The 14,074-nt window shown below is 45.8% G+C and overlaps 1 protein-coding gene across 2 annotated transcripts in view; it reads right to left on the bottom strand.

Moving 5' to 3' along the window:
* The window catches only part of LOC146182178 (G-protein coupled receptor moody-like), an 85,450-nt gene that overhangs the window by 13,285 nt on the left and 58,091 nt on the right, over window positions 1-14,074 (bottom strand). The window contains exon 1 of one of the 2 annotated variants that reach the window (XM_084577197.1): window positions 96-1,118. The exons of the other annotated variant lie outside the window; for it this stretch is intronic. Within the exon in view, the coding sequence (XP_084433323.1) occupies window positions 96-306 (211 nt within the window). The 5' untranslated portion in view covers window positions 307-1,118. Of the gene's footprint in view, window positions 1-95; window positions 1,119-14,074 lie in introns of those variants that run through there. 2 annotated transcript variants of the gene reach the window in all.

Genomic DNA, 14,074 nt, shown 5'->3' with positions numbered 1-14,074 from the left:
TGTTTCGTAATTATTCAGAAACAAATATCCCACGGCGCAACACCGAAACAACGGACAGACACATCGAAATGAAATGACAGAAACAAATTCATTACCGTAGTAGTAGACGGCCGAATCCAGGGGACCGTTGAAGAGGCTGAAGGCCAGGTCAGCCAGTGACAGGTTGACCAGGAAACAGCTGGTCGCCCTGCCGCGAATCCGCGCGTCCCTGAGCAGAGCCCAAGCCGTGGCAAGGTTCACTACGCTTCCCATGACTGAGAGGAAAGCCAAGAGCGAGAAGTGCACAGGGTTGACTGGCGAAGCCATGTCTTTTCCATTAATTTTTCACACCTGGAGGACGTCCTTTGATTCAAGCTTGCCACTGGGACGTTAACGCCATTCTGATACCGATGTCCGAATAAAAGGCGTCAGGTGCAATTCCAGGTGAATGCGTCTTGGCTCAACAAAGAATGCCTGCACCACCAGCAAGTTCTTCCGAAAAGGCCACAGTAAGTAGCCGAGATCACGTTGCACAAGTTAAGCACATTTCAGCTCATCGAATATGATCTCTCCCTTTTCGAAGAGCGTAGTCTTTAGCAGGTTGTGGTTTCAAGTGCCCGAAGTCGTGGGAGGGCATAGATGTTACCGTACTGGCACAGCTGTACTCGAGTAGCGATATGTTTCTTGCAAGCTTCATGAGCAATCGACTGCACGGATGTTGATATGGTCAAGTAGATGGGAGCCTTCTATGATGTTCTTCGTATCTCATTCTGCCGTACGGCGTCCTCTTGCCGAGACCCCTTTCGGATACTCTTGCGCGCTCAGTCGAAGACGCGGCAGAGGGACTGTTCTTCCGCGCACCACCATGCACAGTCACACTCGCAGTCTTCGAGGAGGCTTCCGCAGCCCGTAATGAATACGGGCTCTGCTGCCTACTTCCCAGTTTCTACCGAAAGGTTCCGGAAGCGTTAACCGCGTACAAGACTGACTCCGCCTTTCTTGGCAGCAAACAATAGCGCCGAGCTACGGTTAGACGCGGCGAAGGGTCCATATTTCCTAGGACTGGCGTATGTCTGTGTGTGTCACGTAAGGAGATCGCAGGCCGGATGCTTGCTCTGTCCGATATCGTTCACCCCATGACGCGTCGACGGTGGCAGTGTCGCTGCGATACCAGCCCTCGCTTACGTCCGCTTCCCGTGGAGGCCTTGTGGAGCAGTAGCTGTGATCTCCGCCGCGAAGGCCGTCAGGCGTCGCGCATAGATGTCGAAAGATGGGAGAACTGCAGCAGCAGACATATCTCGGAAACGGGGCCTACGTGGAACGCCGGTTTTGACTTTTGCAAGTATTGTTTGGCAAAAGAGTGAGCAGTGGTATAGTGTCAAAGCTACAACGTCATATTCTCTATTTCCTTTCCTACAACCAGCGTGCTGTCTTGCAAGCGCGATCTGCTCCGTAAGCGGATTATTTCGCAAATTTCAAAGATCTCAAGAAAATTAGAAAATATTCCCATTGCCTGGATAAGACGCAAACTCTATACAGCAGCGCGTGTTACTCTCTTCGGGTATGCTAAGATTCTAAAGGAGCGTGGCTTTGAACTGATTCATCAGCACAGTATAACTACTAGCGCACTGTTAGGTGCTCACGCACCGCTAAGAATCTGGTGTCCGTAGCACTTTGCTGCGGACACCTGCGGACGTTCTTTATTTTATTGACACTCATGGCATTAGAATGCTAAGTGCATGGAACGAAGAACCGGATGGGGTAATCTGTCGGTAACTATGCAATCATTGGGGGAAAAAAAAAACAACTCATATATGGTCTGGCTATACCCGAATACGTGGCAGCTCGAGCAGATCAGCTCCGCGCTTACCGCTCCTTTACACCATTCGGCCACTTTTTTATAACGCGAAAGCCTCATTTGCCCACCAACAACAAAATTCAGCGGACGTTGTCCATGTCAGAAAATCTGATTGGTCAAGCAGGACTGCGACGTCATCCCTTCGGAGACCAATCAACAACCGGCGACAAAACAGAACGGGCCTCTGGGCACATGTGAGGTCCCGATTACAATGAGAGTGAATAAAATATGACTTGCAGTGGAAAGTTAAAGGCCGCTGCATGTCTAAAATAAGTTAACTCCATTAACTAATTGATTTCGGTTAAATAAAATGTTTAGGTGATAAGCGAATATCAAACCGATCCACCCTTGGTTTGCAAGCCAAACACACTATCTTACACGATATGTAACCTGAGCCCCTCGTTTGTTTAGTCTGGAGAAAGGCTCCATTATGGAAGATTTGGTGTCATGGGTAGCTAGAGAGTTATCGGACCGTTGCCACCCTCTCCGCCATACATGGCAAAATTACTTTTGAAAAGGAATTAAATTAAATTACTAATTACTTAGCAGAAAATCACAGAAAAGTATTTAAATTGCATTACTCATTATTGCTGTCCAAAAGTAATGAAATTACCTTGAAATTACTTCTACTGAGTAATTCAATTACTTCAAAATTACTTTCTGGTTTCCATCCATGCAAAAACTAAGCAACGCTAGTAAACAAAACAACTTGCTCTCCAGATGCAAAGCACACATATCATTTCTTGCTCCCGCCAAATTCCACCTCAGAGAGCTATCCCTTTCCTCTTTACTACTGTACTTGCAATTACAAAAATAAGACAGCTCCAAATAAAAATAAAAAATAAATGCAGAAGCATGGTCGAACGGTCATGAAATGACGGCGACCCAGCGTAAGCTTGTTGGCCCGGTGCTGTCTCCGCCATTTCAAGGGCCCGAAGAAGCTATAGGTTATTTATTAATTCCCCAGTCCCAAGAATCGACATCGGTATCTTGTGCTCGCGGGGACTCACACCATGGACCCTCCCGCCTTTCTCTCTCTCTCTCTCTCTCTCTCTCTCTCTCTCTCTCTCTCTCTCTCTCTCTCTCTCTCTCTCTCTCTCTCTCTCTCTCTCCTCAATCCTCCCTCGCCCCGTGGTACAGAGTGTAACCAGGCATTACTGTGCCCTAGCCGACGCAACAGGGAGTGCCACTGCGCCGCGTTCCCAATTAAACTAGTTTTTAACTCTAGCCAATTCTTGCACCATCTCTCCCTTCGGTATTCCCTTGACACCTTGTATCCTGTTGCTCGGAGAATGGTTGTAACTAAGTGGCCCTGCAACTCACGAGGTCACAGACGCACTGTTCTGCTCAATTCGGTCTCATTTTGCCGATCCATTACGCTGGCTTAGGCTTGCCGCACGTCGCTCCTGCTTTAGCGGCACTCTACTTTGTTCTCTATTGAAGTAGTAGTGGCGCACTTTAGTAAAAGGAATTTCGAAAGGAATTAATTACTTTTGCAGCGAAATTACTACCAGAAAGTAATTCATTACATTACTAAATTACCAACCCGAAAGTGTAATCCATTACATTACAAATTGCCGAAAACAGACAACAGTAATTAAATTACTGTAATTCAATTACTGTCATGTCTGCTCTCCGCTGATCACGTGACACTCGCAGTATCAAGTGCACGACGTCCGCCGCTATGAAGGAGAGTGGCGCTGCTGAACTCTCTCCAGATTAGACTACACGCAACCTAAGAAGCTAGAAGACTTTGAAAAGCCTTCGCTGTAGCTAAGATTGATAGAGAAAAAAAAATGAAAATAGAAACATTCGGAAGTCCTCCATGAGCTCAAATCCTACTGGCGGCATCATAAAGCTGCTTCTTTTACTTTCTAGCCAGTTATCTCGATTATTACATTCTCATGTCATGCTCATAAACACAGAAAAAAATCACCTATGCATTTACTGTGTTTGTTCGCTACCGAATAAGACCTACACAACGCACACTTGCACGGCTTGGGAACAAACGAGGTTCATATGCAGTTCGCGTGCTCAGTGAAGCTTGTAAGAGAAATCACGACATAAGGAAGAAAAAGTAAAATCAAAAACAAAATTGTATACAGAAATAAAGGAAATAAAAATATAACATAAAACAAATGAAAATGAAGAAAAATAAAACCCATAATGAGGCACTTATGGTTTCGCCCTCTCAGCAAGTAAACAAAGTGCCCATCGGAATTATTTTCTTCGACATGGTGCTTATTATTGCATTGCAATGCTTTATGTAAACTGTGTACAAAATATTAAGAAAACAGTGTCAAATAAATATGATGATTAAAATTGGGAAAAATTATATCTCTATTAAACCAATTATAGTGCGAAAGCACGGGCTTGTTTTTCGCCTTTTTTTGTTTTAGTTTGGTGTAATTGCTATATTGTACATGATACCCGTTGTTTAACGTTTCCGTTTTAATTGCTTTATCATCATCTTTCCTGTGATGACGTCACGTAACCTTGCTCGGGACGGAAAACGTCCGAACGCCACATCCAGTTTTAACACTGAAGCAATCACAATATCTGCTGCTTTCAGGAAACTGACTGTTGGTTTTCATATAGGAGACAGCCTTCGGATTACAACTTCAGGAAGAACTTAACGCTTATATCACTCCGCTCGGTGCTTTAGGACATCTGTGGTTTTTTAACGTTGACATCTACTCTGCAACAGTTCATACTTGTACAAACAGCCTGCCAGCCTACGGAACACGCATCTCGTGAGCTTTCTTCGCCGAATACAATGAGCAGCACTGTTCGGTGTGAAAGTTTGTGGCGACGTACAATGCGCCACCCACATGCGGAGCTTGCTCAAGCAAGCGACATTACGACCGGATCAGCACGAAAACTCCGCTGCGTGCTCAGAATTAGGCACGCCGCTGAACTTCGCCAAGCAACGATAAGCTCACAGCCTCACGGAGAGCAACGCCCCACGGGAAGGCGACGCAAGCGCCCCGTGGCGCGGCCAGCAATCGGGCTCCGCTATCTCCTGATCGGCGACGAAGAAGAGCGCATGCATAAAGCGGACTCAAACAGTCATGAAAAGACTGTGTGGCGAACGGCCTGCTCCTCCGATGGGGGTTTGACAGCGCGCATGCGTTTGCTGATTTGTTTACCTGGACGCACAAAAACGAGAAAAGGAAGATTTCACTTGTGGGGTCCGGAATACCATCGTTCACCGCCGTCGGAAGGGTCCAACGCCTCTGCATTTTTCGGTTTTTATTCGATGTCATCAGCAGGTTGCGACTGCACAGTATTCCAGCGTTTGGCCTTCCGAATGCCGGACGAACCTCGCTCGCATATCTTGGGACTACAGTGCTCTATATTCTTCCTTTCTAAGCTATCATTTGCGGCAAATTCACTGCCTTCAGTAAGCAAATTTTGGCACTTTTATTGCGTAAGCAATACTTCGTGAGGTTCCAGCCCGTTGCGTAAACCCAGCCGGTAGTCGCGTTTGACCTTTGACCTTTAGAGAAGAAGAGGAAGAAGAAGGAAAAGAAAAAGGTGAAGAGGAAGAAGAAGAAGAAGAAGAAGGAAAAGGAAAAGGTGAAGAGGAAGAAGAAGAAGGAAAAGAAAAAGGTGAAGAGGAAGAAGAAGAAGAAGAGCCTGATCCAGAACTTTGTGATCCCCCGATACAAAGGGGAATGGCCGCATCAGCATCATCATCATCAGAAAGAGAAGCTACGTCGGCTTTGCTTACGCAACCTACCGGGTTTAACTAAAGCTATACCCCAGCTAATTTAAAAAAAAAATCTTGTTCATTAGGGGCGCCTCTGTCAATTTCTAAGATTCCGAACAGATCACTGTACTCGTGAGTCGTGACACGCTTTTCCGGTCGTGACGTTCAGTTGTGTTATACAGGAGGAAACGAGACGTTAGCATAATTGATTAATCACTCCCTAACAATGCTTATAACAAGCACACTTTTGAGCATGAAATGCTTTCGGCTCCTATGTCGGAGTGTCGCCAGTGACCTTGACGCCCCCACGGAAAGAAAAGGCGAAGGCGAAACGAGAAGAGAGCACGAAGACGAGCCTAAACGAAGTTTCGAAGCAGCGCGTGTGTCAACAGGTGTCTTCCTGCGGTGGGCCAGTGCCCCCTATATTATTTCAATGCCCTAAAATTCGCCTTGAAAAATTCGTCACGCTAGCGGTCGTATGAGGTCACAACGTAAACAGGGTCGATCGATTCTGCATGAGAATCTGGATGCACACTTTGTTCAAAGCGTTTCATCGAGGGTCATTACAGCTGTTGTAACTGTTTTCGGTATAGTCGTGTTAGGCGTTACCTTATCGTGTGATTTCGTTTTAACGAATTACCTTTGCACGCCAAGCTGTATTCTTCTTCTTTTTCATTCCTTTGCGCAAGTCGGACGAAAGATGCAAAACTGCAGAGTTACGATAAAAAAAAAAAAATTCTCCCGCGATTCGATGAAATGGTTGCATGCCAAATGATAAGTCATTAGGGTGTGACGTCAGCAAGTGAAAGGTGATTTCATTCAAATAAAAGGACAGCGGCATACTTTCCCTTTCCAGCCTTACTATACTATCGGCATTGCAGCTAAGTTAACACAAGAGTAGAGAATAATAAAGGCGTATTATTAATGCGAAAGCTTTACGTGTCTCATGCAATGGGAAATATGTCACCGGAAGTGATGGCACCGAAAGTCACGTGACGACACGTGATAGCACAAGTAAAAATAATTGTGATAATTTGGTATAACGTGGATGACGGTGTGTCATAATGAGAGCTCACAAAACTGGATATCCCGCCGTGCGTCGCTCGAGTCAGAATAGCAATACCATAGCAACTGTGAAGCCAGCAGTTGTCCAGCCACCGAAACGGTGAGTGGGACAGCAGCATACACAACAGATACCCCTGCGGCAGAGCAATCACACGCAAATACGAACACTTCGCATACAGGCAGTGCCGGCACTGTGCGCGCGAGCAGCGACCGCGAGAATTCTATTTCGGTGGCGTAAGCATTAAGGGGGTATGCTCGAAGAAGCTTGCCCCCCAGAGTTTGTCACCCCGAATGCGGTTAACTTTTCATGAAAAGAGTCAGATAGAAAAGAACAATTGTGTGCGAAAGAGGACCTAATAATCTCACCATGGAAATCGTGTGGTCGAAGTGGAGTCATTAGTGAATTCATTCCAGCCAAGGAAAGCCAATAAGATTCGAAAAAGCCTGGCGAGCTAATCTCGACGTCCAAACGGACGTGACGTTACGCAACTGGAAGATGACGTGTGCTTCGATGTCAGAGTAAAAAAAAAAAACTGCTAATGAATGGTCAAGATCGATCAAAAGTGATTAGTAAGTGACAATTATTTAATCGAAATATAGTTACGGCAAGAGAGGGAGAGGAGGAGCAAGCAAAAGCAACTACATGCAGCAGCAGTTTTTAAACATTGGTGAAGGCTGACAGGGGCTTTAAAACTATTATCAGGAACACAAATACAACCGCACGAGCATAGAGGCTGACGGGAACAGTGCACGCGCCCAAGTAGTATGTGGCTATTTATTATTAGGTACCAGGAAACGATATTTGCCAGCCCCGGTATCTGCTATCTGATATCTGAAGCACCTGAACTAGGGCAGCGGAAATAAACGGATAGTGAGGAAGCGGTAGAGAGAGAGAGAGAGAGAGATAATATTGTTGGGAGTAGTCTTAGTGGAAGAGCCAAGTAGCCGTTAGCTTGCGGTGACTACTTCAGCGTGGTTTACGGCGCCCAATTGTATATCGGGGTTTGCGTTACGCAACACTTCCTCCCAGGATTCAAGTGAGGGAGCTTCTATGAGAGTCTTGGGAGGCGGGTCCTCTGGGCAATCCCACAGGATATGATTAAAGTCGGCTTTCTCTCCGCACTTAGTGCATGATGAGCTTGTGCTGTCCGGAATCATGTGTGAGTAAACCGCAGGGTTGGGGAAGGGGTTCGTTTGTAGTTTCCTCCAAACAATTTCTTGTTGTCTTGTTAGTGATTTGTGTGGTGGTGAGTATAATCTCCTAGAGAGTTTGAAGTGTTGTGTAAGGTCGCTGTGTGTGAGCAATCCTTCCATTTCAAGTTCCTCGACATTAGGTCTTACTGCTCGGTAGGCAAAACCTCGAGCTTGTTGGTGAACAGCTTCATTGCCTCGGTTCCCTGAGTGGGCAGGTGTCCATACGAGTTCTATCACTCTGTCGAGTCTGGTATCCGCGAGGATGTTTCTGGCAGTATTTGATATTCTGCCACGCGAGAAGTTACGTATCAAGGCGGTGAGAGACAGAGAGAAAGGACATGGTAGGTAAAAACAAGAAAATAAAATAGAAACATACACTATGATAGAATATACAGTATGCATTGCTTGAGGCGCGCCCGCACATCGGGCGGGCCTCCACAATATCTGTCGCGACCGCCCTGTCGGACGCGCCCGAGCCCGTCTCTTTTCAGCCACGGTGGCGGGCGGTGTTTTCGACGACAAAATCCGGCAGCACTCAGCCAAAGATGCCGAAGCGCGCTGGCCAATGTTCAATGCCTTTAATAAATTAACCGGTCATTTCCTCTACTCTAAACCAAGGGAGTGGGAGTCACTTCTTTTTTGTTCCTTAACTAAGTTTTCCTTTTTGCTGACAATATCCGAAAGTCCTCCTCAAATCTAGCGCTAAAACAACTAGACATTTTCCAATTTTTGCACGAAATGTTCCCTCGGTCTTATATTGCTCGCGACTCTAGGCGCGCATGACACGCTTGTGGCGCGTCTAAGAGCAACTTCGTATACGGCACCTGGAACGTATATTCTGTGCTAATGTGCCAGTTTCTTTCCCCGAGTGTTGTCAGCACGGTTTCGAAAGACACACCGCCTGAGATTAGGTAAATTGCACTGCGAAATATCAACGCTAAAAGAAGGGTGAGCGGTTTCCGCACAAGTTGCCTTAATTGCGAGTGCACACCAGACTTTATAAACGCGAAACTCCTAACTGAAGCCGAAATCGGAACCGGTGGTCCGTAATGAGCCGCCACTTGTAGCTATCACTACGGAGAAGGTATACAATTAACACCCGTAACCTTTGTTTCCTCTTCCAAAACTGCCTTGGTAATATAAACCAATGCAACGCGCAGGAAACTGCCATATCAGTGGGGATGGTGTTTATTTTGGGTAATGGCGGCCAAATAGAATAGGCGAGGTCAGTCAGTGGTGGTTATTACAAGTGTGTATGCTGTTGTCTTGAGCGAGCGTATACACTCTTTCAAATGACCCCCTTGCCCTAATTCAGTCCCCAATACCGGCTAAACGCATTTGCCGCGCCCATCAAGCTCCACGAAGCCAACCGGCCGCAAGGCTTCGACCACCGGCGCACAAATTACGGTCACTCAACAACGTGGAGCGACCATCCGGTGACCTCTCGCGTCCCGGTATGTCGGAGTCATTCATACCCTCGCCCACCCATCTTCTAACCCTATAGCATCCTCCCTGCGGTTCTTTGTTACTTTTATTCCGTGGCACTATAGAAGCCTCCACACACAGCTTGAGCCACGTGGCAAAGTTGAGAGTATATTGACAAGTGTCTTGTCGAGTGCCCGCTTATCAGTTCAGATCTGCTTTCTTTTTTTTCTTCTCAAGTTGGCTTCGCGTGCGACGGAAACCGTCACATACACACACGCGAGCACTGGCATCAGATTCTGAGGCGTCGGTGGAGAAGATCCGAAGAAGGGCAGAGAAGGCCTCCCGCGGACCCCTCGCGATCGGAGACGTATTGCCGTCGAAGAGCCCGTGCGTCTCCAGAGCGGTCCGTCGTCGGCGGTGGTGGCGCCAGTCTTGAGATATACGAATACAGGCTTCGCTGTCAACCGGACCACCCGCGTGGGTGGGCGGCGCACGCCGGGGGTTGTTTTCCCTCCTTTTTCTCTTCTTTCGTTTCTCTCCGTGGTATTTTTTCTTCTTTCTTTCTTCTCTCGATAACGAGGAAGCCTAGTGGAGGCCCGTGGGGAGAAACGCAGCACGCCGTTCCTCGTGCCACGCCGCAGTTGGATGCAGTGTCCTCCGGAACAGCGATGCCTCCGTTGTCGGAGCGGCCGGACAACATAAGGCGAGTAGGGTTCTGCTCATCGGCAACATTATAACAGCTGGTTTAGGTACTTTTTTTTTTTCAGCGCGTAATAATTATAATAATAACGAGACCAGCTCGAGGCCGCCGTTTAAGGCAGCCACGGCGTTGCTTCGCCTGTTGACCGCCCTCTACCAAAAGGTGAAGAAATGATTTAACGCGCCCGTTCTCACTGACTACAGAAGAGATTTGTGTCGTGCGGTTCTCTCTGAAGAGATCCTGCGTTGTAAGTGTGGCTAAGAATGGTAACTTGGTGGTAAGTAAATTAAGTTTATAAAGAATGCAGCGCCAAGCGCCAGATGTGATGCGAGCTATAACTGAAAAAAAAAAGAAAAAAAAAGATTTTTGCCTGTCGGCTATTGTTTTCTCGGCTATTAAAATTTTGAAGCCATTCAAAGCTATTATTATTATTATTATTATTATTATTATTATTATTATTATTATTATTATTATTATTATTATTATTATTATTATTATTATTATTATTATTATTATTATTATTATTATTATTATTATTATTATTATTATTAGTGGAGACTTCTCATCAGGACGATGACATCAAACAGCAGCACAGAAACAGCGCGAAACAGGATTGGGACGAAGGAAGAACGCGGGGAGATCCTCATATTTTTCCGCACTGTTTCTACGCAAAGGATATCCAACTCGCCCAAGGTTTTCCAAGCAGTCTTCGCCCAAGTTAGCAGAACTAATTTTTAGTAATTTGTATGGTATCTTTTCGCCGACATAGTGTTGTCATTGCGTTGGTGCTTGCGTCTGTACAGAGTGTCCAAAGCGTATAGAGGCATTAATGGAGAAGAGTGATTAAGTTGTAACGTTTCTGCGTCGAACGTGTCTTCAATATGAATTTATCAAAGCAGTCCGCGCGTTTTCACTGCAAGGTATTGTGCATCCTAGCCGAGAGTCCTGTTATCGCTAACTGTATGGACAGATTTCTTTTCTTTCTTTTTCTGGTAGGGGGGGATAGTAGTGGTGACGTTACTCCTGCTGGCCCAAGCAAAATTTTTTGCTCAGAAAACCACGCAGAAGCCTATTGGTCTTTCGAACACACAAGTCCACGAAATACATGGTTTAAATGGCACCGCGCCTTCACCAAATCGCCTCCTTAAAGAGCGACCAATCAAATCCTTGGCAATTGGACCCCGTTAATACCGTTAACAATGTGGCCAGCCGACTGGTGGCACACGGACTGGTGACACCAGTTTTGAAGCTGCACGTGCACCCGTGCACGTGCCAAATCAATGCGAGACGCTTTCTGTGATAAAAACATTTCCCACCTGCTTTCTTTGGTTTCAGTAACCGTTTGCTTCCTTCGTGTACTATATGTCATAACGAGACCTTCGTTTGTCCGCCTTTGTTTTCTCGATAACTTGACGACTAGGCCTCGATTCTAGCTGTCTTGACGCCTTGGATAGCATCACAGGGTTCTGTAGAACAGCACCCACCTTTCACGTTCGATCATGTAGCATGCCACTGGTGATAATACAGGACATAAAGCGTCTGCCCCTAATCAATAGTCCAACTAAATGCCTTTTATGACAAGAGCGAGCCTGAGAAATATGCTTCTCGACACGACCATCCTGCACCATCTCAGTTTCAGAGAATATACGCCTATCATTTATCCACTCGGAAAGAGAAGAAAAAGAAATTTAAAGAGGGTACTTAAGATTATACATACACGCTATTAATGCGGTAACATAACGTTTCACCGTGAGTTTAGTTTCGAGGTTTATTAACTGCACGACATAAGCATAACCCCTCCCCCCATCCCTTGGCGTACAAGTTTGCGTTGCATGGTTTAGAGCCACACTCGATAGCGTTTCTGGCTAGAAGCCAGAATCCCGTCTATAACTTTAAGCGAAATAAACTACGTTAAAATGAAAATCATTTCAGACCAGTAGCGCCCTTTAAATCGTATTTCATGTCATAATTTCGTCGCTTTCATCCCACGCATGACATCATGTTTAACAGGAGTGCTCTGGGTGTGCAACTCCCGCTCGCGTGGCCATGACGTCACCAGATTTCGGACCACCACATTTTCCGAACGACGCCACCGTGGCCTCGTTTCCAGTCAGCCATATAATGTTTTCGCATCGAACATAAGCCAGGGTTTAACTCCGCTAAATTGATTAAGACGTACGAAAGCACTATTTGACATGGTTTTGATTCGCCGTACGCTTAGCATATAGGTACCGGTAAAAATGTCGCCGGAAAAAATGGCCCCGGAAAAAATGGCCCCGGAAAAAACGTCCCCGCAAAAAAAAAAAGTCCCATTTGCGAGGTACAAAGAAAATGCTCAAATGGATTTTTTTTTCTACCTCGCAAATGCGTTATAGGGCATCTGCATTTCCACGGGTGAGCTGCAAAGATGTATGTTACAGCGTCTACACCTGTCGGCTTGGAAGTGGCCGAACATCGAACTGATTTGATGCAGGGCGTTCAAAAAAATAAAAAAATAAAATAAGGGTTCAACGCTGGTGAACCGAACGTGGAGCGAAAGCATTAGCTGCGGGTGTTGCTGTTAGCCCCTTGAAAAATGGCACGTACCCACCATATGGGGGATTGGCCAAGGTGTGGTGTTGTCCACAAACTTAATTACAAGCACAAGCTTGTCGCAAAGCGAGATTGTAAAGAATTATAAGAATGCAGCTATTAGAATTGTGAACATACAAAACAATCATAATAATTTTGATGAAAAAAAAAAAACCTGAAAGAATTTCAAAAAAAGGTTAACAGCTTGGGTAGCCTATACCAGTTGCCAATGCAACTCCCTCAGTGGCCCTCGCACCGAACGACAGCAAAACGGGTAGGGAGAACGGGAGTCCTAACATAGAGAGGGGGATCTCCAGGTATGTCCTTCTCTGAAGTGTGAACCGCCGGCACGAGAGGAAAAATTGTTCTATTGATTCTAGAAGTCTCGCGGTGGACGTGTTGCTGGGGAGACCGAGAGCCGCTTTGTATGCCTGCCTTATCAGGCAATTCAATTTTTCACTATCAGCCTTTTTGAGGTCCAGGTAGGGGGTGGCATACACGAGCCGACTGAGGACGAAAGCTACGGTGGTCACCAACCGAGTAGAAAAGAATTTGTATCTATGTGCATAGATACAAATTCAAGCCCGGAATTTTGCGTCACAACAGCGTCATTGATACCTCGCACTGCCTGGTTTTACATAAAAAGACATTCCAAATATGTGAGAAATGCTGATAATCCGTCGCATTCAGTAAGGGATCCCGCAGCCTGGCTGATAGACGCTGGAACCATTTGAACCTGGCAATCGCCTATATACTAAAATTAGGGACAGGCGCATTAAGGGCTGATCTCGCTAAGTAATCAGCCACCTCAATTGAATGAACAGCTGCATGGCCAGGGATCCAGACAAAACTGACTTTTAAAGTGCGTGGAACAAAAAACCAAGGAATCGACTAAAAAAAATATTTTTTTTTTTAGGTTTCAAGTGAGATTAACACAGATAAACAATCAGCAAGAATGATTACTTGTGATACATGGCATGGAATTGTGTGCAAAGCCAATCCAGTAGGTGACCGAGCGTTTTTCTTCTTCGTCTTCGTCGTCTTCGTCTTCCACGGTGCCACATCGACGGCTTGAAAACCCAGCACAGTGTCGCTACACTGCGGGGAAAAGGCAAAATGGCCACCGGCTTTAATGGAGCAAAAGCTTGGAGCGACGCTTTGGTGTGACCATGGTGCACGACCGGTTAAGCTTCGGCCTGTCTTCCCTAATACAGTATATCCATTACCAGTGGAAATGCAGCAAGGATTGTATATAATAGGATTTTGAGCATTACAAGTGCTAAGCAAACCTTGGGATGGAAAGAGCTGAGTCATATAGGATAAAATGTATCTGCCTTAAGTTATTAGATAATATATTTCACGATTGCACTGTTAAAAGAAATTTAAATTACCTTCTGCCCCCAAGCTATGTATCGCAAAGACGAGACCACCGGAAAAAGATCAGACCATTTCAATACAAAACTAATTCCATTAAGTCCGAAAACGGTGGAAGAGTTGACTAATTTGCTAGGTTCTGTGGCTTCTATTTTATATAATGACGACTTCTTTTTAACGCTCAATGCTTAAAGTT

Source organism: Amblyomma maculatum, chromosome 8 (assembly GCF_055883805.1).
Source record: "Amblyomma maculatum isolate TAMU_Amacu chromosome 8, ASM5588380v1, whole genome shotgun sequence".
In the NCBI taxonomy this organism is placed as follows: domain Eukaryota; kingdom Metazoa; phylum Arthropoda; class Arachnida; order Ixodida; family Ixodidae; genus Amblyomma; species Amblyomma maculatum.
Note: the sequence above shows the minus strand (reverse complement) of the source record. Positions and strands in the feature narration are given on the sequence as shown.